The sequence below is a fragment of the Adiantum capillus-veneris genome, chromosome 4 (genome assembly GCF_014529385.1).
Source record: "Adiantum capillus-veneris isolate H3 chromosome 4, ASM1452938v2, whole genome shotgun sequence".
Taxonomy (NCBI): Eukaryota; Viridiplantae; Streptophyta; class Polypodiopsida; order Polypodiales; family Pteridaceae; genus Adiantum; species Adiantum capillus-veneris.
The window spans coordinates 130,983,786-131,010,384 of record NC_140934.1 but is presented as its reverse complement, the minus strand read 5'-3'; the positions used below and the strand labels follow the sequence as shown (position 1 = coordinate 131,010,384).

At 46.3% G+C, this 26,599-nt stretch overlaps 1 protein-coding gene across 13 annotated transcripts in view; it reads left to right on the top strand.

Moving 5' to 3' along the window:
- LOC147459986 (phytyl ester synthase 2, chloroplastic-like) overlaps window positions 1–26,599 on the top strand; it is a 163,856-nt gene that overhangs the window by 124,128 nt on the left and 13,129 nt on the right. For 6 of the 13 annotated variants that reach the window (XM_086511141.1, XM_086511140.1, XM_086511139.1 and 3 more), the window contains 9 exons: window positions 21,540–21,596; window positions 21,677–21,783; window positions 21,925–22,062; window positions 22,178–22,271; window positions 23,398–23,413; window positions 23,485–23,549; window positions 23,625–23,731; window positions 23,819–23,891; window positions 23,988–24,076. In XM_086511141.1, coding sequence (XP_086367267.1) covers window positions 21,540–21,596; window positions 21,677–21,783; window positions 21,925–22,062; window positions 22,178–22,271; window positions 23,398–23,413; window positions 23,485–23,549; window positions 23,625–23,699 — 552 coding nt within the window. In that variant the 3' untranslated portion in view covers window positions 23,700–23,731; window positions 23,819–23,891; window positions 23,988–24,076. Of the gene's footprint in view, window positions 1–21,539; window positions 21,597–21,676; window positions 21,784–21,924; window positions 22,063–22,177; window positions 22,272–23,397; window positions 23,414–23,450; window positions 23,550–23,624; window positions 23,732–23,818; window positions 23,892–23,987; window positions 24,077–26,599 lie in introns of those variants that run through there. The other 7 variants (XM_086511142.1, XM_086511144.1, XM_086511143.1 and 4 more) reach the window with 7 other exon arrangements.

Genomic DNA, 26,599 nt, shown 5'->3' with positions numbered 1-26,599 from the left:
TCCATTTTGTACTATACTAACATCAGAGATTGTACTAAGATCAGACGTTCGAATCAACTTTGGTACGTTAAGCTCTTTTCTAGTCTCTCTTTTTTTCATCGTACGTGTTGTACTAGCCTTGGTAGAGTCCATTTTGTACTATACTAACATCAGAGATTGTACTAAGATGAGACGTTCGAATGTGTCAACCGAACATTAGCTCTTTGGCAGTGTATTTGGGATGAGACCACTCTTGGTGACTTGGGTATGGCTGGTAGAAGAACCGATTCCAAGTTGCAGATCAAGGCTTGATAGTAGCCATGGAATAGAGGGAAGAGGATAATTGAAATGAGCACACGAAGAGGATCTCTCGGCTACATAGACCGCCTATGGACACATGTCGGACAAACCACCCGACCATAGCCACCATCCCGCAGCTCCCCTGTGCTAGCCAGTGTCCTTACGTAGGCGTGCACTTGTAAGACCGCACGTCCCATACCGCCTCACCTCCTCGAGGTGACCTCACGCACTCCTAGCCTCGCGGGCTGACCAGTGGCACTCTGCTCGTGGGGGTCGATAGATACAAATGAGGCCTTGGCCTCCTTTTTATAAAAGTGACTTGCCATATTAACATTGTTCACACTACATCCGCCGGACACTGGACGTCCATCCTGATGGTGTCATAGACTAGATCCCCTCTCTTGTAAGCCGGACATAACATACTTCCCCCCTTAAGAATCATTGATGTCCTCATCAATGAAGTGGAGATACTGAGCTTTTAAAGCTCTAAGTGATTCCCAAGTAGCAAACCTCTCAAATTGGCCCTTCCATTTAATTAAGTACTCATAATTAGTGATTCGGCGCGAATGACGAATATCGTGATCTAGAACAGCTTCTGGATTTTGAGGAATATACTAACTTTGGATATCTTCCCATACATTTTCCTCGATTGCTACAACCATGTCACTTTCATCTAGTTTTTCTTTATGGCGATTGACATGAAAGACTGGTGGATGTACACTAACATCTGAAGGAAGAGCCAATTTATAAGCAACTTGGCCAATTTCCTTTGTGATCAAGCATGGACCACAAAGTCTAGCTGAAAGCTTATAATGCTTTCCAGTTTGCATTGCCTTGGAATCTTTGGATAGACCCATTGTCCCACATCTAGAGTCCTTGGAGATCTCTTTTGATTAGAATAAGTAGTAACTCAATCCTGAGTTGTCCTTATACTATCCTTAGCAAATTCGAGCATTTCTTGCATATCATACAAGAAATCACGAGTTTGGCGATCTTTGACTTTTCTCTAAGCCAATAGCAATAGGGGATCTAGGCTCAAATCCATACGTCAGCATGAATGGGCTAGTGGCAAAATGCTTGTTACTATTTTAGGCAAATTCTAATTGTGAAAGGTACCTTTCCCAATCAGACTGCCTAAGAGAGACATAAGCCCTCAACATGTCTTCCAACGTCTGATTCATCCTTTCAGTTTGTCAGCCGAAAATCAGAATGATAAGAGGACGACACAGTCAACTTCGTCCAAAGGTGAGCAAACACATCTTGCCAAAATCGCCTAGCAAACTTGGTATCTCGATCACTGACGATATCCTTTGGCAAACCATATAGCTTATAAAGCTGATCGACAAATAAAACTGCCAATTCATGGCTTTTTATTGTCGACTTTTTTGGTATAAACGTTGCCATTTTTGCGAGTCGATTAACCACAACCCAAATGGCATCGTTGCCACGACTAGTATTTGGAAAACCAACAATAAAATACTCTCACACTTGATATCTGGGATTTCTAATGATGTAGTAGGCCAACTTTTTTGAGGCCTTTGCCTTATTGACGTGACACATAGTGCGTTTCTTCACATAGCTCTCTATGTAAGAGCGCATCCTTGGCCAATAGAAGTATCGCTTGGCCAATGCTAAAGTTCTTTGGATGCCTGGGTGCCCAGCTTTAGGAACATCATGGCATTCAAACAAAATCTTTTGCCGAACCTCATCAATTTCTAGCGCGCAGACTTTTCCATTTCTAAACAATAGTCACCTCTAATGAAATATTGTTGTTGTCTCATCTCTTGTCTCTGGATCACCCAAGCCTGTATATGAGTCAAGCCCTATCTTGGCCTTGTTCCGTATCTGGCAAAAATGGCTATCAAAACAGTATAGCCCTCGAGGGGGGGGGAGAGAGAGATATCAGAACAACATAGCCCTCGGTGGGGAGAGAGAGAGATATCAGAACGACATAGCCTTGGGGGGGGGGGGGAAGAGAGAGAGAGAGAGAGAGAGAGAGAGAGAGAGAGAGATGAAAATGAAATGTTATATTAAAACGTCTTCAAAAGGCCAAAATGACCTATGAGACTAAACTGATACAAACCTTGTGAATTTGATCCAATGTCTGGGTACAAAAATAAAATGAAGTAAAATGAAAGACTAAACTAAAAGACTAAAATGTTTTGAGTGAAATCATCATCATCATCATCATCCATGCCCGAGGATGCCCGACATCGGGCATTGTCCGAGAAAGTATTGCATCGATCGCTGAAGAGCTTCGTCAATGTTCACCTCTGTAAATAGTCGTATTGAGCGTCTTCCATGTCGTGCTAGAATAGTCCTGATTCCCTGATGGAACCTTAGTTGAGAGAGAGAGAGAGAGAGAGAGAGAGAGAGAGAGAGAGAGAGAGAGAGAGAGAGAGATTTTTAACGCCTAAAAAAATGCCGAAGTCGGCCTATGAGACAAAACAGAGTACATGAGGTGGGTGTCCTCTGTGTATCCATAAAGGATAAAAGGTACAAAAGTAAAAGTAAGCTATCCTGTGTAATGACTGGGGGAGGAGGTAAGTGATACAAGGGTGGGGGGGGAGCTCCAAAAATGGGGGAAGATGCGAACCTATATGCTGGGGTAAGTACAAACATGAGATGCTATCCTATCTCTAGCTCCATCCAGTCCCATAGTCAGGAAGTAATACATAATGCATGGGCGGATAGGGTGTGAACAATCCGCGTAAGATGGCGGTTGGATCTGCGAAAGCTCAAATGCGTCGCTCCTCCAAAGATCTATAGTAGTGCTCCTCGATCTCCTGAATCTCTCTCTGGTGTAGGCGAGGTGCCCTACGTCCATGGGTACGTGGGCGTCTGCGAGCTCGGACCTCCTCAGCCTGCTGTAGAGTCACTCCTCTCTGGATGGTCAGAGGTGATGGTGCTGCTGTGGGCCTCTGAAAAAAGTCCGTGAGCTGTGTTTGGCGCTCATCTCTCCCACGTGATACCACCTGGAGGAGGGAGTCCCGATGTTGCTGTGCCTCTATGAGGAAGCGGCCGAACTGCTGCTGGTCTCTGGACTCAAAAATCTGATGTAAGGTGGGCTGATCTGCAAACAAGGTCTGATATCTGCCTCTAATCTCCTCATATGCTCTACATCTGCATACATAATGCTCCTCGCTCTCAACCTCTGCTGAGCAATGTCTGCATATCCTCTCTGCTCTGGGAACATGTGCAGCTCTCCCTGCCTCAATCTCTAGCTGGTGTGATGATACTCTGAGCTGTCCAATGGCAACCCGTGCTCTATGTGGCATGTATACATCCATGTATCTTGGTCTCTGGATGAACCCATCTGCTAGAATGGTCAGGAAGTGGTCTCTGTAGTACTGTCTCTTCGTAGGAAGAGACTCTCTGGGTGTGATCCATGTCTCCTTGATGTATAGCTGCCAGAGATCCTGTCGCAAAACTCGATTCCTCTCGGTGTGTGAGAGGCATATGTGAGGGGAGTCAGATCATACTGAAAAGGAGGCAGATCCGTGATGTCCAAGCCATGGGATGTAAGCCACTCTATGACTTGTGAGTACCATGCCCTCGTGTCCCCCTCCTGATGTAGCTGTATCGATGCCTCAAAAGCTCTGCCGGTGAGTCTCTCTGGTGGGAACTCTCGCATGCGTTGGATGAAACAAACTGTCTGAAAGAGGGCCTCTACTAGCATCGGAGGTGCAGCTAGCTCTGGTCTAATGATGTCATGTGGTACTGAGGGTTTGCTGTGGAGCAAACGGGAGATCATGATGATCTGTGGGCGCTCTATCTGTGACCATAGAGATGTTGATAGCCCTGGTGCCCATACTGCGGCTGCATACATCATGGCAGGTGTGAGTAGAGTGTCAAAAAGCCACCCCTTGGTGCGGGGCTCCTGGAAGTGGGTCTGATGGCATCTGCGTTCCAAGGTGGCGAGCGCTGCATATCCTTGTGTAAGTCGGTCTCGGGCTGCCTGGGCCATGGAAAATCTGCCAGTGGTGCCAGTGAAAGTCACCCCCAGGTATACATATGAATCAACCACATCGACCTGCCTGCCTGCTACTGTGAGTACTGCTCTGCTCTGAACTGTCCTGGAGGTGTGGAAGATCATGACCTTGGTCTTGCCAAGGTTCACTGTGAGCCCTCGATGTGTGCAGAAATCATCCAAGGCTCGTAGGTGGCTCTGTAGTCCCTCCCGTGTCTCAGAAACTAGAGTGATATCATCAGCATAGAGCATAATATGGACTGGTATACTTGCTAAGTCTGATCCCGCTCCGTCTGCTCGTAGAATGTAATCTGATATCTCGTCGATGTAGAGACCAAATAGAGTAGGGGAGAGGGGGCATCCTTGCTTCACCCCAATGGTGCTAGCAATGGAATCCGATAGTCCACCTGGACATCGCACTCTACCAAAGACCTGTGCATACAAAGAATGGATGGCCCATATCATCTTAGATGGTATCTGTAGCTCCTGAAGGCGCTGAAAGAGTCTCTCTCTAGGGATAGTGTCAAAAGCCTTGCGGAAATCCACAAAGCAGCAGTAGAGTCTCCTCTTCCGTGCTTTCGCTCCATCAATTAGACAGCGAAGCACGAAGATGTGGTCGATAGTCGCTGCCTGTCCTGGTGCATGTGTCACGAGGACGTGGCAGTTATTAACCATGTCACAGAGATGTGGCAACTGCTAACCTTGGTTGTTGGTTTCTTTCCAATGGGGTTTATTTTATTTGTTTAAGACCCTCTTCTTGAAGTAGCAAACGGTCGGACATTGTATGGCCAATGTGAACGGTAGATTCACCCGCAGACGGGAAGTGGTCGGCACTGGAATTCGTATGGTAAGAGGATGTCTAGGCTCAGAGCAAGATCATATAGGTCCCCCCGTCGCACTTAGCAGGTTGGTGGATACTAGGAAGTGAACTCAATTAAGGCATAAAGTCAAGGTGGGACTACCAACAAAAAGTATCCGACAGTTGGGCCACATTGCATTTTTGGATGCGGTCCCAATGAGGATAGATGGTCAGAAGACCAGTGGGAGCCCAACGGAAGCATCTCCTAAAATTTAGGGAACTGCTATTTTGGGCCACGAAATGTGTTCGCGTCATTACCTTCGGTATGACTAGGGGAACACTTTACAACTCTGCCGCGAAGTCAACTGACGCACCAGTTGAGATATTTTTAGCAGGGAAAGCCCAAACTCGGAAACTGGGCGACGTGTCAGCTTGTGAGCGATTCTGCCACTCTGGGAGGCAAAAACGAGCTGCATATCATCAAAGGGGGCGCCATTTTCAGCCACAGGCGGATTGTAACAGGTACAGAAGCTATGGAATGCTTACCTTGCCCTCTATGCACAGTATGGTGACGGGAGTGATGCCCCGCACGCTACATACTGCTCTCTTTCTCCCCTACGTGCAGTTATGTGATGCCCCACAAGAGGGCTACTCATTTGACTGATGTACAGTTGTGTGGGTTCATGCTTTTGTGCTGAGGCAAGAGCCTCCTTGAGCAGGAACAGGGGTAGCTAACTGCTGCTCCAAAGCAGGCACTGGTGAGGGTCATAACCTCACCGTACAGGTGCAAAATCAGCGCTGTGTATGCGCTGTAATTTGACTGTTTTTCAGCCATACGGACGCCAGGATCATTGGGAATCGTGCCCCACTGGCAAAGGACAGTTAGGGGACTGTTTGGGGCTGAAAACAGGGCAAAAACCAGTAAATACAGCGTGCTGAATTTACTGTTTTCGGACAGGAATCAGAGGGTATACGACAGTGCAAGCGAGTTCCAGCAGGGGAATCGGTTTCGCGCAAGTTTTGGGGCTGTTATGTTGCCGAAATTTGGCCAAATCAAATGGTATCTAGGTGGATACACGTGAAGGATTCCCAGGACCTTACCTTGTAATTTACCCTCCTAAAGAATAAAGAAATACCGAAAGGGGCGCCAATTTTGGGGCCTACAGGTTGTCGGCGTCTGCTCGGAGCATTCTAGCTTCCGAGCCGTGTGTGTATTCAAGTGTTAACTCCCGTCGCAGGTTCTCTTTGCAAAGTGCTCTGTGTGTGTGTATAAAGTAAAGAATTTCGGGTGAAAGCCAACGCCTACCGCCCTACGGGCCGGTTACATGGTTCCATCGCCGGGATATCAATCACTTTTTCCTCAAAGAGTGAGCCTGGATTGTTCAGGGTAAACACACAGTGCAAGAACACGGGGATTACACTATGGCCGACAAGGGGAAGGGAATTATGGAAGAGGGTTCCTCTCCAAAGGACAGGCAGGAGATTCCTATGGTTTTTGAGATTGGCGAGAGCTCACGGCCACGTCAGTCTGTACCTCCTGTCAACGTGAATGTCCCTCCAGTAGTACAGGGCTTTATGACAGGGCAACTTCAGGATGATGCGTTTAAGACTCAGTTAGTTGCCGCGGTGAATGTCTTTTCGCAGCTGGTGCAGAATCTGAGGTTTATGGAATTCTTGCAAGCGCCACCAGTGCAACATCAAAATAGGCAACCTACGCCGCGTACGGAGCTTGTTGAAGCTCAAGCCCAGGTACTACATGAGGCGCAGGAGGAAAGGGAACACTCACATGTTGCGGAGTCGGGGGCTCCAAAGCAGGTTCCTCCCGTGCTTGAACAGGTGGCTAGAACGCCTATTCCACAGGTTATGCCAGTTCAGCCCGCCACCTTTCAGAGCCAGCATGCTATCTTGAATGGACAGGGAGCTGGATACCAGGCTATGCACTCAGTTTTTCCACCACCCACGGTACATCCTGGGTATTTCGGGGGTGGATAAGTGTTCCAAAGTATGGCTGGTTATGCGTCTGGAAGTCAGCCGTACATGCCAGGAACAGTGTTCGGGGGTATGCAAGGCATCATGCCAAACCCCATGTATGGTACTATCGGCATGCAGCAAGGTTTCCACGGCAACCAGGGCCAGGTTGGGGTGCCACAGGGTCATTTTGGCATGGCTGGTTTTTCTGGACAGCAGCCAGATATCGCACCTCTGACGCAAAATGTGAATGGCCAACACGTGCCGATCATGCCTACTACAGTGCCCATGTTGCAGACCATCCCGTATGACAACTTGGGGGCACTAGAGAAGCCGAAGGCTTACAAAGAGGGTGGTGCAGCAGTAGAGTTCAGTACCTTCAGTGGTTTCGAGGACAAGACAAAGGCACTCACTTTCCTCCAGCAGTTTGATACAGCTTATGCGGGAGGGAATTTTACAGAGGCCTCGAAGGTCAGGAAAGCTGCCACTTTCTTAAAGGACAATGCGCTTACCTGGTGGACGACATTGTTAATGCAAGGACAGGCACCCGCCACTTGGGTTTACTTCAAGCAAATGTTTGCATCTGCTTGGCTATCAAATGAATTTGAAGCCGATGTCCTGACAGATTGGCACCAGCTTATGGCAGCTTCGTGCAAGAGCTTGCTGGAGTACAATAGGAGGTTTTGTAAAGCATTACTCTCAGTGACCTCCTACAGATTTGTGCCACTGACAGAGCAGATAGAGAAGTATTGTTGTGGGTTGCCTAAAGGGCTTCGCGATTACTGTACAAAGAATAGAGTGGCTACCCTTACTCAGCTTATGGAAGTTGCGAACACTGGTCTTGCCCTGTTGAAAGGAGAGGACAGTGGATTTCCGAGCAGTGATAAAGGAGGGCAGCAAAAGAAAAATTCAGCGAAGAAGCCCTTTGTGAAGACGGCTCCTGATGCGTCACAGGGGTCAGAAAAGGCCACCAAGGACAAGGATTCAGCTGGGACTTCTGGAGCGCAGGCAAAGAAACAGAAAAGGAAGCCTTTTGTGCGCAAGTCGCTCGAGGAAAAGAAGGTCCTAATGGCTGAGAACAAATGCTTTATATGCGAGCAGCCTGGTCATATTTCTATCAATTGTCCACAAAGGAAAAGGCCAGCTGACTCAGAGGATAAAGAAGACCAGAAAGGCAAGAAGCCAAAACCCACGGCAGGTTTAGTGCCAGACATGGTGGGTGACAGACCCAGCACAGATGCCAGTGAGTTATGCAAGGCATGGGGTAAAGTTAGGGATCAGACGGCACTCATCTTCTTTGATCCAGGTGCCAAAGCCAACTTTATCTCACCAGAGTTAGCTATGAAGCTCGGCATCAAAGCTGAAGAGATGGGGTACACAGCAGAGGCAGGGTTGGCATGTCCTGGCCACTCAGAGTGTGTTACTCCCATCGTTGGAAAACTGCGTCTGCATATTCAGTCGTATGTGGACACTGAAGAGTTTTACATCATGCCGCTCGAAGGTTGTGACGCCTTGTTGGGGATCCCGTGGATGTTCCGAGTGCATGGAGTATTGGATGCCTACAACAAAAAGATCACTGTACAGCATAGGGGCAAAACTCACATCTTGGATGTAAAGCTTAAAGGAGAGTCAGTCCCTATTGTATCTGCTTCTGCTATCACTTCTGTAATAAAGAATCATCTTTCTGTGTACTTGATTTTTGCACGTGATGTCTCAGATAGGGATCAGTCAAATTTATCTATGTTAGATAAAGAAAGGTCAGCATTTTTGCAAAAGTTTAGTGACTGTTTTTCTGATTCATTACCGTCGCAATTACCGCCAGAGAGACCTGAGGACCATCGGATAGATTTGGTGCCAGGGTGTAGCCCACCAAATAGACCTCCCTACAGGGTTAGTGCGGCGCAGCAGAAAGAGATTATGGGCCAGGTTGAGGAGTTATTAGAGAAGGGGCTGATTCAGCCTAGTTCTTCACCCTTTTGCTCCCCAGTGCTCCTAGTGCAGAAGAAGGATGGCTCATGGCGCATGTGTATTGATTACCGTGCGTTGAATAAGAATACCATCAAGAATAGGTTTCCTATTCCTCGCATTGATGATATTCTCGATCGTTTAGAGGGTGCTGCAATTTTCAGCAGGATAGACCTGAAGAGTGGGTACCATCAGATTCGTATAAGCCCAGAGGATGTGCACAAGACTGCGTTTAGAACGACATTTGGTCTTTATGAGTTTCTAGTGATGCCGTTTGGGCTAACAAATGCTCCTGCCACGTTCAACAGAATGATGGACCGGATTTTCCGCTCGCATCAACAGTTTGTTGGAACATTCTTCGATGACATGATTGTGTATTCGAAGAATGAAGAGGAGCATAGGCGTCACTTGACCATTGTGTTCGAAGAGCTGCGCAGTCACAGGTTACTTGTCAATCCTAAGAAAAGTGAATTCTTCCTTGAAGAGATCCACTTTCTGGGCCACATAGTCTCAAAGGATGGTGTTAGAATGGATCCCGCAAAGGTCGAAGCTATCAAGACATGGCCAGACTTGAAGACTGTGCACGATGTCAGAAGCTTCTTGGGATTGTGTTCCTACTATAGAAGGTTTATCAGAAATTTTGCAGAGATAGCATCGCCTCTTCACGCATTGCAAAAGAAAGAGGTCACTTTCAGATGGACCCAAAAAGAGATTTCAGCTTTTAGTCTCTTAAAGGAAAAGTTGACTTCAGATCCAGTTATTGTTTTGCCAGATCTCAGAAAGTCATTTGTGGTCCAATGTGACGCGTGTGGCAGTAGCATCGGAGCAGTGCTAATGCAAGATGGACGGGCAGTAGCCTATGAAAGCCGAATTTTGCAAGGGCCAGAGAGGACTATGCAAGTCTATGAGAAAGAGCTCTTGGCCGTGATTCATGCGCTTTCTAGCTGGAAGCACTACCTCTTAGGTGCTGATTTTGTTGTCCAAACAGATCATCAGACCTTGCGATACTTCTTGACACAGTCAAAGTTATCCGAAAAGCATATGCGATGGGCAAACATTCTTTCCATGTTCCACTTCCAGATTATGCATGTGGAAGGCAAGAAGAATGTTGTGGCTGATGCGTTATCAAGAAAGCCACAAATTTCAGCTGTGTCAATTCCTTATCATCATGAGTTAGATGACATGAAGGAACAGTATACTGCTGATGAAGATTTTGCAAGGATCTTTGAACAGTTACAAGAGGGGCAACATCACGAGCACTACCTCCTCAGAGATGGTTTTATGATGATGCATGGCAGACTTTGTGTCACTAGGCCACTGCGACATAAGGTCATGGAAGAGAGTCATGTCCCACCGTATGCAGGGCATCGTGGCATTGATGCAACAGTTAAAGCGGTAGAGACGTTCTTCTATTGGCCTACCTTGAGGAGAGATGTGGATGCCTTTGTGCGAGCATGCATAGTTTGCCAAAAGGTCAAGTTTGACAGGCAAAAGGCACCAGGGTTGTTACAACCACTGCCGATTCCGGATAAGCCATGGGAAAGCATTGCTATGGACTTTATCTTTGATCTTCCAAGGACGCCAATAGGGAATGATGGTATATGGACCATTATCTGCAGGTTCAGCAAGCAGGCCCATTTTATCCCTGTCAGGAAGAAGATAAAATCTGATCAGATGGCACGCTTGTTCATGTACAATGTGTTTAAGTACCATGGTATGCCACAATCGATTATCAATGATCGTGATCCTCGCATGACCAGTTTGTTCTGGAGAGGATTGTTTGAGAACATGGGTACTACGCTCAAGTTCTCGTCTTCGTTTCATCCACAAACTGATGGACAGTCAGAAGAGGCCAATTCTACTGTCTTAGATCTGCTGAAATGCTATGTGTCAGATAATAAGGGCAAGTGGGAACAGTATTTGCCTACGCTTGAGTATGCGTACAATAATACAGTGCATTCGTCTACTGGCAAAGCACCTTTTGAAATTGTTGAAGGCGGCAAAAAGGTTCCTCCCATTTTGCATACAAAGGACAAGATCTTTGAGGCAGATCGATATGTTGAGAACTTGGATGAGATGTATAAGAAGATTAAAGTTGCCTTGGAGAAGACTCAGGCAAAACAGAAAAAGGCTGTTGATCGTCACCGTCGTGAATTGCTACTATCACCTGGTGATTGGGTTCTTTTAAGGTTCGAAAAGGCAAGGTTAAAGAAGATGAAGGGTAAGGAACGGCTGTTTCCTAAGCTCAGCATGCGTTACTATGGGCCTTTTCAAGTGCTTGACAAGATCAGCGATGTGGCTTACAGGCTGAAATTGCCTGATGCATGGAAGATTCATAATGCGTTTCACGTGAGTCTTCTAAGACCCTTCGTGGGTGATGCGCCAGAAGATATGCCAGTTGAGGATCAGCCAGAAGTTGAGGAACTTGATGAGATCCTGGTACCTGAGCAAGTTTTGGCACATAAGGACAGAAAAGTTAAAGGACAAGTTGCAAGACGCTATTTGGTGAAGTTCAAGAACTATCCGCCTATGGATGCAAAGTGGATGGAAGAGCATGAATTGTCAGAGTCACCAAATGTATTGCAGCTTTACCTTGAAGCCTTTGGGTTACAGCCTACTTATGCCCCAACCCAACGTGTGCAAAGGAGGGGTAATGATAGAGCTAGTACATCAAATGTACATATGAATTCAGTGCCATAGATGGAAATGGCAAAAGTATGAAGGCCTCATTAAGTCATTTGTATCTATGTATGTTACGACCTTTCTTGCGGATACATGCGATGATAAAAGAGTGTTAATAACACAAGATCATCAGTGGCGTGTATTTATGGTATGCAATCGAGGACGTTTGCGATTTCAAGAGGGGGGTATGTCACGAGGACGTGGCAGTTATTAACCATGTCACAGAGATGTGGCAACTGCTAACCTTGGTTGTTGGTTTCTTTCCAATGGGGTTTATTTTATTTGTTTAAGACCCTCTTCTTGAAGTAGCAAACGGTCGGACATTGTATGGCCAATGTGAACGGTAGATTCACCCGCAGACGGGAAGTGGTCGGCACTGGAATTCGTATGGTAAGAGGATGTCTAGGCTCAGAGCAAGATCATATAGGTCCCCCCGTCGCACTTAGCAGGTTGGTGGATACTAGGAAGTGAACTCAATTAAGGCATAAAGTCAAGGTGGGACTACCAACAAAAAGTATCCGACAGTTGGGCCACATTGCATTTTTGGATGCGGTCCCAATGAGGATAGATGGTCAGAAGACCAGTGGGAGCCCAACGGAAGCATCTCCTAAAATTTAGGGAACTGCTATTTTGGGCCGTGAAATGTGTTCGCGTCATTACCTTCGGTATGACTAGGGGAACACTTTACAACTCTGCCGCGAAGTCAACTGACGCACCAGTTGAGATATTTTTAGCAGGGAAAGCCCAAACTCGGAAACTGGGCGACGTGTCAGCTTGTGAGCGATTCTGCCACTCTAGGAGGCAAAAACGAGCTGCATATCATCAAAGGGGGCGCCATTTTCAGCCACAGGCGGATTGTAACAGGTACAGAAGCTATGGAATGCTTACCTTGCCCTCTATGCACAGTATGGTGACGGGAGTGATGCCCCGCACGCTACATACTGCTCTCTTTCTCCCCTACGTGCAGTTATGTGATGCCCCACAAGAGGGCTACTCATTTGACTGATGTACAGTTGTGTGGGTTCATGCTTTTGTGCTGAGGCAAGAGCCTCCTTGAGCAGGAACAGGGGTAGCTAACTGCTGCTCCAAAGCAGGCACTGGTGAGGGTCATAACCTCACCGTACAGGTGCAAAATCAGCGCTGTGTATGCGCTGTAATTTGACTGTTTTTCAGCCATACGGACGCCAGGATCATTGGGAATCGTGCCCCACTGGCAAAGGACAGTTAGGGGACTGTTTGGGGCTGAAAACAGGGCAAAAACCAGTAAATACAGCGTGCTGAATTTACTGTTTTTGGACAGGATTCAGAGGGTATACGACAGTGCAAGCGAGTTCCAGCAGGGGAATCGGTTTTGCGCAAGTTTTGGGGCTGTTATGCTGCCGAAATTTGGCCAAATCAAATGGTATCTAGGTGGATACACGTGAAGGATTCCCAGGACCTTACCTTGTAATTTACCCTCCTAAAGAATAAAGAAATACCGAAAGGGGCGCCAATTTTGGGGCCTACAGGTTGTCGGCGTCTGCTCGGAGCATTCTAGCTTCCGAGCCGTGTGTGTATTCAAGTGTTAACTCCCGTCGCAGGTTCTCTTTGCAAAGTGCTCTGTGTGTGTATATAAAGTAAAGAATTTCGGGTGAAAGCCAACGCCTACCGCCCTACGGGCCGGTTACAGCACGTATGCTTGATGCCTCTGCATGTGTGCTAAGCTCTGCCTCAAGAACTGCCCCGTACAATTTGGCCAATGTGTGACCAATCATGATAGTCCTGTAGTTCCCTGGGTCCATGGTCTCTCCAGATTTGTGGATAGGAACAATGGTGTGCATAGTCCACTCTTCTGGTAGTCCCTCAACCAAAGCGTGGTTGAAGAGACGTGCTATCAAGGGAGAGAGAGTGTCTACTGCATATATCAGGTGCTCACTCTGTAGTCAAGTGTGATCTGCTGAGCAGCCATGCTGAAGGCGTCGGATGGCCCTCTACCATGCCAGATATGAAGAAAGTCGAGGTGGTAGGTCGAGGATCAGATGGTGCTGGGATCAGTGGTTGCCCAGGTATCTGGTTTAAGCGCTCAGCATAATCTCTAGAGATCCTCTCTGCCCCTGTGCCCTCCATGGTAGAGAGTAGCTCTGGGTCGTCGAAGTCGTAAATATCACACTGTCTACTCTGTGTCCTGGCGTTGAAATCCCCCACGAGGAAGACTTCACCCAATCTAGAGTACTCCATGATCTCCTCTCTGAGACATGCATATGGTGAGTGTGAATTATCCTCCTCTTCTCTGTGTGTGTAGACCCCCTCTGTCTCTCCTCCATCTGTCTGTGCAAACCTGGAGCCGCTAGGTGCAAAGTAGCATATGGCGATGTAGAGGGTGTGCTTCTCAGATAGCTCAATCCGTATCCACATGTATTGTGCTTCTGGATTGCGTGCTCCTATCTGTATCCTGCTGTGAAGTGGGTGGCGGTAGAGGATTGCTACTCCGCCAGATCCTCTCGAGGTGTTGTGTCGTGTACACTTCCTATGTGTAGACTCCCATTGATAGTCCTGTACTCGGGGTAGACCTCTCTCTGAGCTCTCGTGTGTCTCTGTGAGTAGAATGATGTCTCTATCATGCATCACCTCTTCCAGTCTCCCTGGGTGTGTCCATAGAGAGCCCCTGCAATTCCAAACTGCCATATGTATCTCCTCGTATAGTGTCCCATAGGCCACGAGTCCCTATGCTACCGCCTTGCCATCAATGATGATTCGGCCATGTCTGTATGAATCCCTCTTCCCCTCCTTGCGAGCTTGGTGTACTCTAGGCATGCATGTGCGTCGGTGTATCACTTGCATTGGTGTGAGATCATCGTCTAGGTAGAAAGGTGGTCCATCTAGTCCTCTCAAGATCACCCTCTTGCGAAGGAAAGTAGACCGTGCTTCTTCGGAGGAGAAGTGTAGGATGAGGGCCCTAAGTGTAGGATGAGGGCCCTCTTCCTTGTGAGATCTTTACCCGCTCTCCAAGATTTGAGGAAAGGGGGTGATTCCTCTTCCTTGTATCCTAGTTTCTTGCATAAAGCCTTTCCACCAAGCTCGGGAGTGAGGCCTTCTTTTTCTAAAATGCCCATGATGCGAATGTTGAGGCGTCGGGCTTGTCTCATCTTCTCTTCCTCAAGGGTAGTGTGCTCAATGAGGACTTCCTCCTCTCTTGCCTCCTTGATATTCTTCTTGACTACTTCTACCCACCCACTTTTAGTAGCTTCCAATTGTCCTCGATGCTAGCGGTCAAGGCTTTGGTGAGTTCTTCTTTGAGGGCTTCCTTTGTGTCCGTGTGCATCTTGCCTTCTTCGGGGGTGAGGGATGCAATCGAGGCTTTGAGGAGCTCGATTTGTTCCCTCATGTCTTCTCTTTCTTTGGTCCATTCCTCTTGTTTCTTCCGCCATTCTTCCTTCTCTTGCTCCTTCTCCATCTCCCATCTCTCCTTCTCTTTCTTCCATGCTTCCCTCTCTTTGATATATCTCCCTTTCTTTCTCTAGCTTGGAGGTCCGGTTGATAACGGTGTTGAGAGTGGTATCCGATGACTTCTTGTATTCCTTGATCTTGTCGTCGAGTTTGCTCATCTCCTTCCCCATTTCTTCCTTGCTCACTCCCTTCGTCATTGTTGAGAAAGAGAAAAGATGTGGTTGTGGTTGTGTGGGATGTATGTGGCTGAATGTGAGTGTGAATGTGTGTGTGGAGAAGGGGGGGATGTGGTGTGTGTGTATGTGTGTGGTTGGGGGCAGCGAGCTCGGGGCAATGGGGCAGCGGCAGTGTAGCAGGCCTGGTGCAGTGGGGCAGCGGCAGGTGCTACCACCTTGCTGTGACAGTGAGGTAGCGGCAGGCAGGCGGGCACTGTGCAGTCGCAACAGGTCAGCCACAGCAGGTGCAGCGGCAGTGGATGAAACAGCAACAGCGGGCAGCGCGCAGCAGGTGCAACGCGCAGTGGATGAAACAGCAGCAGGTGCAGCCCGCAGTGGATGAAACAGCAGCAGTGGGCAGCGCGCAAGCAGCCACAGGGGGGGGGGGGAGGGGGCTGCACGGTGTGGCAGCGCTGGCGAGGAGGGTGGCGGACAGGCATGGCACGAGCGAGAGAGAGAGAGAGAGAGAGAGAGAGAGAGAGAGAGAGAGAGAGAGAGAGAGAGAGATGAAATGAAATGAAATGTTATATTAACGTCTTCAAAAGGCCAAAATGACTTATGAGACTAGAAATTTACAATGTGGTGGATCTGATACAAAGTCAGAGTAACAAAAGTAACAAAATGACAAATTAAAAATACTATGCTATGGAATCCTAAACTGCTAGGTGTGAACTAAGCAGCTAGCTGGGATAGCTAAATCACAAGAGATCCAGCATCGGTCGCGGGCGGATCTCATCAATCTCCTCCATGGTCAGTATTCTGACCGGGCGTCATGCATGTCGGGCCAAAGTACTCCGGATCCTCTGTTGCAGCCTCCGTCGCTGCTGTGTAGTCCTCCGCAGTCGTGGGCATCTTGATCTCCCCATCTCGGTCGCTCGATCGATCAATGTGCCTCTGGTGTAAGGCGACGAGCTCTGCTGTGGTGGTAGCTCCTCCGGGTGTCCAATGTCTGCTCTAAAGAAGTTTGTGATCTGTCTCTGAGACTGCCTAGCCTCTCCTCTGAGAGAGAGAGAAATGAAATGAAATGAAATGATATATTAACGTCTTCAAAAGGCCAAAATGACCTATGAGACCAGATACAAAGTGGTGAATCTAATACAATGTCTAAAGTACAAGTACAAAAAGTAGTACTGAATCTAAAAATGAAAACTGAAATTGAAGTGTGAAATGTGAAAATGTAGAATAGGCCCTCAATGACAATCTGGGTGTCGTGCTAGAATGCCTCTGATCCTCTGCTGGAGTCTCCGTCGATGGAGTGTGCTCCTGTGTCTCGGTTGTGGTCGTCTAGATCTCCCGAGCTTAGTCGCCCTGTCAATGAGGGTGCCTGTGGTATGAATGCGGGTACAACCCTGTGCTGGTGGTTGGTCTCCTGGCTCCCTCGATCCAAAGTAGTTTGTGATTTGTCTCTGTGAGTGTCGCACTCCATGTCTCCTCAGCATACTATCTCTATGTCGGTGTAGCTCAAGTAGATATAAGCCAAGGCATCTCTGATCCTGATACCTCATGACTCTATCTAGGGGTCCAAAACCCTCCCTGAATAAACAATGGAAGCGCCCTCATATCTCATAATACACAATACAGTGGCTTATCTAGTGTAGCTCGGTCTCTGGCTCTCTACCACATAGTTGGCATATCCTAGACTCCGGTGGTATCCCTCTGAATCTACCCGTCTCAATCTCCAGCTGGTGTGAGGATGTGCGAATCTGACCAATAGCACATCACAGACCATGAGACAAATGAGTGTCCATGTAGCTCGGACGAGTCACAAACCCATCTCCCGAGAGAGAGAGAGAGAGAGAGAGAGAGAGAGAGAGAGAGAGAGAGAATTTTTAACGTCGTGGGAAACTATCCAAAGAGACCTCAAAGATCTATCCGACGAGAGTTGAACTCAAGACTTGTTAGTCAAGAGGGAAATGGCATAACCAATCTACCATTCTCCTCTTTTTATTAACACACTCACACTCACACTCCCACACACACACACACACACACACAAGAAGAAGAGAATTTTCAACGTTGTGGGAAACTATCCCAAGAGACCTCAAAGATCTATCCGACGAGAGAGAAATGAAATGAAATGTTATATTAACGTCTTCAAAAGGCCAAAGTGACCTATGAGACCAAAAAGTTACAATGTGGTGGATCTGATACAAAGTCAGAGTAACAAAATGACAAAATGACAAAACAAATATACTATGGAATCCTGGACTGCTAGGTGTGAACGGGGCAGAGCAGCTAGCTGGGGTAGCTAAATCACAAGAGATCCAGCATCGGTCGCTGGCGGATCTCATCAATCTCCTGCATGGTAAGTAGTCTGACCGGGTGTCGTGCATGTCGGGCCAAAGTGATCCGAAGCCTCTGATGCAGCCTTCGTCGATGCTGTGTAGTCCTCCCCAATCATGGGCGTCTAGATCTCCCCAGCTCGGTCCCCCAGTCGATCAGTGTGCCTCTAGTGTGAGGCGACGAGCTCTGTCGTGGTAGTGGCTCCTCCAGGTGTCCAGTGTCTGCTCTAAAGAAGTCTGTGATGTATCTCTGAGACTGGCTAGCCTCTCCTCTCATCAAGCTCTCTCTGTGTCGGCGCAACTCGAGTAGAAACAAACCCAAGCATCTCTGATCCTCATATTGCATGACTCTGGAGAGTGGTCCAAAGCCCTCTCTGAACAAGCAGTGGAAGCGGCCTCGTATCTTGTAGTAGACAGGGCAGTGGCATGTGTAGTGCAACTCTGTCTCTGGCTCCATGCCACACAGGGGGCATGTCCTGGCCTCTGCTGGTACTCCACTGTATCTCCCAGTCTCGATCCGCAGCTGGTGTGAAGATGTGCGTATCTGGCCAATAGCACATCGTATCCCATGAGACAAGTGAGTGTCTATGTATCTGGGCCTCGTCACAAAACCGTCCTCTGTAAGCTGGAGAAGATGCTCTCTGTAGAAAACCATCTTCGTGCCCAGCTCCTGTGCTGGTTGTATCCATGTCTTCCTGATGTCTAGCTGAGCCAGGTCCTGTCGGATGAGCCTGGTGATCTCGGACTGTGTAAGAGTCAGAGAGGGTGCCTCTAATATCTACTGGAAGGGGGGCAATCTGTCTATGCTGAACCCATGCGCCTGAAACCATGATGTCATTTCACCATACCAGCATGCTGTATCTCCCTGCATGGCTAACTGTCGAGAGGACTCAAGTGCAAGGCGGGCATATCTGTCTCTGGGAAGTTCCCACATGCGGTGTATGAAGGAGACAGATCTGGTAAGCGCCTCGACTACTAGTGGGGGGGCAGCAAGCTCTGCTCGGATAATGGCACGTGGTACTGAAGCCTTGGCTCTAATGAGCCGCGAGATCATCGAGACCAAAGGCTTCTCCATGTCCCCCCACCCATCAGTGCGACTTGTCCTCCCGTGATGATCCAATGAAGGTCCCCATATCTCAGCTCCATAGAGCAATGCAGACGCCACTAAAGTGTCAAATAGCCAGAGCTTCGTCCGAGGCTCCTGAAACTGAACCTGTGAACACATCCTCTCCAATCTGCCCAATGCTGCATGGGCTCTGGTCAATCTAGTCTCTGCTACTCTCCTCAGTGAAAATGCTGGTCCACTAAAAACCACTCCAAGGTAAGTGTAAGCATCTGTGTACTCCACCGTCTCCTGGCTGTATGTGAATGCGGGCGCTGACCTCCTGATCCACTGTGGGGTGGTATTAAATACCATGACCTTGGTTTTACCAAGGTTGACAGACAAACCACTTTCTTGGGCAAATCTATGCAGAGCATCCAAGTGACGTTGCATCCCCTTTGGAGAGTCGGAGATCAACACAATATCATCAGCATAGAGCAATAGTGGAATCCATGTCCCTGCCAGCTGTGCACCTCTATCACCATCTCTCTCAATGTAGTCAGCAACCTCATCCACATACATACCAAATAGAGTAGGAGAGAGAGAGAGAGAGAGAGAGAGAGATTTCAACCATAGACAAAGCATTTACCTTACGAACCGAGCTGAGTGCATCAGCAGCTCAATTACTGGATCCTTTTCTGCAACGAATCTCAAAGTCAAACTCTTGCACAAGTTCAACCCATCTAATCCTCCGGCTCCTGAGATCACCCTGATCACATACATAGCGCAAAGAGTGATGATCTGTCCATGCAACAAAAGTAGAGCCATACAAATAATGCCGCCACTTCCTCAAAGCGTGGACCATGACCTAAAGATCTTTTTCATACGTTGGGTAAAGCATTTCAGCATCACAAAGTTTCTTACTTTCAAACGCAACAGGACATCCATCCTGATACAATGCTACACCAAGCGCATAATTACTAGCATCCGTTTCAACTACAAATGCCTTGTTAGTATCCTGCAATATTGGTGCAGTAGTCACCAAGTGCTTTGGTGTCTTTAAGCTCTCATCAAGACGCTCATTCTAGACAATATGAGGATTACCTTTACGGTGAGGTCCCGAAGTCTTCGGTCCTTTCATCCCTCCAAAAGTTGCCTAAGCGCAACAGCAACTCTAGAGTAATCCTTGATAAATTTGCCAAAAAATCCAATAAAGCCTAGGAAGGACTTCTCTTGGCTTACATTCTTCAGAATGGGCCAATTTCACACTTTATCCAGCTAATTAGGCTCAACGCGAATTCCATCGCGAGCAACAATATGACAAGGATAAAGAAGCTCTTTCTTAAAGAATTCGCATTTAGAGGCTTTGGCATAAATCTTCTCCGATCTCAGTAATCCGAGAAACGCGTGTGTAAGCACAAGATGTTTGGACAAACTTCGGCTATAAGTCAAGATGTCATGGAGAAATACGACAACAAAGTTGCCAAGAAACCGATTCATCATCTGCTGACACGTAGTAGGAACATTGGTCAAACCGAAAGATAAGACCAAAAATTCATAGTTACCATAGCATTTATGGAAACCCATTTTAAGAATATCTTCCAGTTTGATTCGTATGTCACAAACTGATGATGTGGCAGTCCCAACTAATAACATGGACATCAGTACGGACGCTCAGAAAATGCGTTGACATGCTAACTTGGCAAGCCGTATGGATTTCCACGAAATGCACTGACAGTGCTGACATGGCACAGCGTACGGATTTTCACGTTTTTTGTTGGCAGCTTTTGGGCCAGTAGATTTTGAGTTTGAAGCTTTTCATGTACTGCTTTTGTGGGAGCCTTTAAGAGGGCCTCCTGGACTCAGTTTTTGCTAACGAGCAGCTGTGAAGAGAGGACCCTCAGACTCTCTTAACCTTGCCCAAGCATTATTATAATAATAACTGAAAGGGGCACCAGACTTTGGGGCCAATACCTCTGGGCACGGAACTACGTCATATTGACTCAGTGTTTTTGCATCAATCAGCCCTAGAGTTTTTGCAAGACATCAGCATCAGCATGAAGCATTTAGTATTCAGCATTTGGCGATTGTATCAGTATTTGTGCAAGTAATCTAAAGCACGTACTTGCTCTGGCAACATAGCAAGGGGGCCCTTGAGGGTGGTTGGGACCCGACATGGGTGTCATCTCTCTTCTTTCTCTCTGTTTCATTGTGTTTAATTCTCTCAAGTGAAGTAAAGTAACCTTGAGTTTGTGCAAAGTACTAGTTCTGAGTTAAAATCCTTAAACCCTTCCATTGCACTTGACAAAAACAACAGCTGGTCAGTCAACTATCTAACTGATCGGACGCCTAACGTACTGGTTCGGATGTCTGTACAGGACTAGACGGGTCGGACACAAGGTGCGTCAGTCGGACCCGGACAACCCTGGGCTTATGTACAAACTTTCATCCGATCAACATGGAAAGCCCAATAATAAAAAAGAACACATCCTAGAATCTGCTCTTTTCTCTTTGACTTCCACATGACTAGCTTTGTTATAAATGTATTGATGGTCGGAGCTCCTCAGGCACTCCTTGGGAGCATTTGATAAGCCACGCAGTGTATAGCAACTAGATTTTGATGTTACACAGCTACACATAATATTTTCAGGTTTTACTTATCCTGGAGCTTCACTACATTAAGCTATTGAAAATTGTTTTATACTTCTGGTTTTGGGTAGCTCATGGTTTTGGCAAATGTGGGAAAGTTTATTATTTCTACTTGGTTGGCTGTTATATCTGATTTGTTTCTTTTATTCCTCCTCAATTTACCTGTCTTCTGTTAATGTGGATTGTGATTTGTGTGCCTTCGTGATTGCATTAACTTTTAAATTCCAGCAATAGACATTGAAGTGATACAACTATTTTTCAGGCAAAGGAGCATGTACTACTTTTTCCTGGTGGAGCTAGAGAAGTGTGCAAAAAGAAGGTTAGTGCATGTAAGTTCGGATTGATAGAGCAGATGTTTACATTAAAATACAGCTAACTGTGTTTTCTTACACATTCCAGAATGAAGAGTACAAGCTGATATGGAAGCCAACTGCAGACTTTGTTCGAATGGCAACACGCTTCAATGCCATTATTGTTCCCTTTGGGTCTTTGGGTGGTGATGACGCGTAGGCTTGAATCTAACCTTAAGTGCATATATTACATCATTAACAGAACTTGGATTTTTCACTAGTATGGTGCACGAATGTTCTATTTTCTTTTTTAATCTGTTCCGGATGCATGGATCTAGCTGCATGGTATATTTGCAGATACAAGATCCTATTGGATGCAGATGACATCATGGGGTCTCCATTTGCACCGTTGTTAACAGATGTGTACAACCGCATTGGTATTAGCCTGGATACAATTTATCCTGTTACTGCTTTCCCTGGGACAAATATTCCAAGGTGAGATAGTTTTTCTCGGAGATTCGTCACTTTTCTGTGGCATGTTCTTTCTCACATTACATATTCTTTAGGCCCTCGGTTGGCATTGCTCAGCATTGACATTCGATCTGTTCAGTTTGGTAGGGATTCCCAATATTGAGCGCATATACTTCCACTTTGGAGAACCTGTTGATACTGCATCTTTCAACGGCTCCCAACATGGCAACAAGGTAGAAAAGCAAACTTGAATAATATCCTGCTATTAGTTTTAAAAAGAAATACAACAGGTTTTTCTCTTTGTATATGTGGTAACATAAAGAAAGAACAACAAGGGAAATGATTGAGTTTGCCAACCAATATAGGCACTGAAGCTCTCCCTGGGAGGGGTTTCCAGCTCAAAAAAACCAAAAGAAGTTTTGTTTTAGTAGTCACATATCAAAATGACTAAAATAAGAGAACAGCCAACAGGTATAACTCAAAGACATTGTTTCCAAGAGCACCTGCTGGACTGGTGAGTAAAGTAGGGGTTCAGTGCCCAAGGAACTTCTTCATGGGAGGATGAGTGAGCTTTTGCTCTAAGGTGATGCTCAATTCCCCATAATCAACCATGCTTGGTTTTTGCCATGTAGGTGTTCATCGGTTTACTCCATGTAGGTGTTCGTCTTGGTGATTTTCTCAGCAGCTTGAATGACTAGACGCTCTTGTGACAAAGTAAATTTTAATCACCTTGAGCAGAACATCTGTAGGAGAAGTAGCATTTCCAGGAGTCTAAGAATGCCAAGGAACAAGAACCACCAAACTTCTCTCCAAGCTTGCAATTCTGGCACAGTGAGCAGGAAAACTTCCACTAGATCAGATGGACTAACAATATTGGAACCTCTTCATGAAAAAGAAACATGGCCTACTGACAGTCATGCCTTCAGCTTATCAGCCAGTTTTAGAGATGCCCCAAGCTTTGAAATACACATAAGAAATCTTTTTGTTGATTTATCGACACCGAGCTAGTGCTATCTATCATGCACTCTGCACTGAGCTTTATTAGAGGGATTCATTCGCATAACAAAAAAGCATGCATTCCAACCAAAGTAGTTCACTGAAGCACTTTTTTTTTCTGTAAAAAATTCTAGGGCAAGTTCAAGTCAATGTAGTATCAAATACCAACAAAGGCCTTTTTCATAGAAGCAAATTATATGAAACATGTTAATATCGTCCAATAACTGTTAATGTTATCTGCAAAATTTCATAAATGGAGCTTTTTTTATATATCTATTTCCTTTTGCAAAATTGTGTTTTATGTTGGAGTCTATTCAATGACTTATATTTGGAGTTGAGAAAACTGACATTTTTGTGCTGCAGTTCGACGAGATGTATTGTAAGTTAATTTCTGCTGTCTGGTTTCCAAATATGAGGTTTTTCAAGTAAACAACTCATAGCTTGCAACAGCATTGGTGAAAAGCAGAGTTGAAGACAGCATCAACTGGTTGAAAACTGTACGATCAAGTGACAAGGTAAGAAAGGTTTTCATTTCCTTTGTGTAATGCTGTTGGAGAAGTTTCACCAGCAGAGCGGTCCTTTTCACGTAGGAGAGAGAGCTGCACCAAAGGGTCTTTGGGAAGGCTCTGGAGTTGCTTCCACAATTTACGAGGGGCCAAGTCTAGATGCCAGTTAACAACGAGCTCAATTGTAAGAGGTGCTGCAGTCAGTCTTTAATCTACTCTTATAATCTAGTGTCTAACACCTTTCATCTCTCTTTCTAACATTTTGCTCAATTTTGTAGCTCCTCCTTACCACACATGGACTCTGATTTGATGTGGAAACCTGCCAACATTTCTATTTGTTTACTTCTTCAGGTCAATCAGGCTCATTTACATTATATGTTTATTATTTAGAGGTTTGTAATAAAGAGTGCTATAAATGATGAACCAACAAAGGTGAAATATTTGCAGGTTGTCTCCATGGAAGTCTTCCACCTTTCACCACATTATCTCCAAGTAGCCATCAATCTCCAAGTTCATCCCGTTGCTGACTCTTAAAGGTGTTTGAAAAACTCTCTCTTGCTAACTACATTGAGAGGGATGGTGATAGAGGAGCACACTTGGCGGGGACATGGATCCCGCTATTGTTATATGATGATGATATTGTGTTGATTTCTGACTCCCCGGAGGGGATGCAGCGTCACTTAGATGCTTTGTACACATTTGCCCACAATAGTGGATTGTCTGTTAACCTGGGGAAACCCAAGGTTATGGTGTTTAACACCACACCACAGTGGGTCAGTAGGTCAGCACCCACTTTTACATATGGCGAGGAGACGGTGGAGTATAAGATGCGGACACCTATCTTGGGGTAGTCTTCAGTGGACCGGTGTTCTCATTGAGGAGAGCAGTAGAAACTAGATTGACCAGAGCTTATGCAGCCCTGGGAGGACTGGAGAAGCTGTGTTCCCAGGTTCAGTTTCAGGAACCTCGAACAAAGGTGTGGCTTTTTGACACTCTAGTGGCTTCACTATGCTCTATGGGGTTCAGATTTGGGGACCCTCGGTGGACCACCATGGCAGATTTGGTAGCACTGATGGATGGAGATGTATGGAGAGGCTTCTAGTCTCTATGATCTCTCGGATGATTCGGGCTAAGGCCTCAGTGCTACATGAGATTATTCGAGCTGAGCTAGCTGCCCCCCTCTCGTGGTCGACGCCCTTACTAGATCAATATCCTTCATGCATAATTTATGGGACCTTTTCCAGAGATAGATATGCTCGGCTAGCCGTTGAGTCATCTCGACAGCTAGCGCTATAGGGGGACACAGCATGCTGTAATGGGCAGATAACATCATGGTTTTCAGTCACATGGCTTCAGAATGAAGTAAACCGCCTCCGTTCCAGTACTCCTTGGATGCACCCTTCCTATCTCTCGCACGGACAGAGATCACTAGACTCATACGTCAAGATTTGATTCAGCTAGATACCAAGAGCACATGGATATGGCCGACAAGGAGTTGGGCACGAAGATGGCTTTCTATAGTAAGCATCTTCTCAGCAAAGGATGGATATGTGATCAGACCGGCCTATATAGACACTCATTTATCCTATGGGATACAATGTGCTATTTCTCAGATGCGCACATCATCGCATCAGCTAGAGAGTTGGGCACGAAGATGGATTTCTATAGTAAGCATCTTCTCAGCAAAGGATGGATATGTGATCAGACCGGCCTATATAGACACTCATTTATCCTATGGGATACAATGTGCTATTTCTTAGATGCGCACATCATCGCATCAGCTAGAGATTGAGACTGGCAGATTTAGGAGAGTAACAGCGGAGGCTAGAATATGCCAGTTGTGTCATATAGAGCGAGAGACAGAGTTACATCACATTTGTCATTGTCCGGTATACTATGAGATATGAGGCCGCTTTCATTGTTATTTAGAGAGGGCTTTGGACCATTGGCTAGAGTCATGAGATATCAGGATCAAAGATGCCTCGGGTTGATTTTGCTAGAGCTGCACAGACACAGGGAAAGTCTCAAGGAGCAATGGGAGACATTCACAGAGGGAGATTACTGACTTCTTTAGAGCAAGGACTAAACAGCCAGATGAGCATACTCCACAACAGACTTTAGAACCCACTTATACCACATGTATATTAGAATAGAGCCATTGAGCTCGGGAGAGCTAGACGCCCACGTCTACGAGGGTGACCACGACATCGACGGAGGCTCCATTAGAGGATCAAGACCATTCTAGCAACACAATGGGAGACGCCCAGTACGATTATTTACAAAGGTGTGCATTAACGAAGCTCTTCAGTGACTGATGCAGTACTTTCTCGGACGACGCCCGATGTTGGGCATCCTCGTGCAATGATGATGATGATGATGATGATTTTAATCTTTCACTTTACTTCACTTTATTTTTATTTTTGTACCCAGACGTTGGTTTAGATCCACCAAGATTGTATGAGTTTGATCTCGTAGGTCATTTTGGCCTTTTGAAGACGTTTAATATAACATTTCATTTCATTTCATTTTCTACACCCACATCATGGGTTTGGCTCTCTCCACTCTGTTTTTTAGGGTTTTGAAACTGCCGTTGGTTGTTTTAAGGGTTTTGAAAGTGTTTTTACGGTTTCGCCACTGTTTTTTGTTGTCTTTTAGGGTTTCAAAATTGTTTTTATGTTGTTCTTTAAGGTTGAGAGGGAGATACTCACCGACAAGAAAGCCGTCAAAGAAGAGATCACCAAGGAGATAGCAAAGAGCATTGAGAAGAAGCTCGATGCGTAGAAGAACGGACGGGTCGAAGCTTTCAAGAAGAACCTCAAGTAAGAGGCAAGAGAGGAGGCCGAGAAGTGGATTGAAGTGGCCAAGAAAGAGAAGACTGAAGAGCATACACCATCCCAACTATCATTAACATGACATTGGAAGAAGAACAAAGGAGGAGGACACGATCCATGCATGTACACACATCCGATATTAAAGACCGTGATAATGTGGATGAGGACGTTAAGGAGCTTATGGCAATGATGGGGTGATAGCACCCACACATACCAAAGCATAGAGGG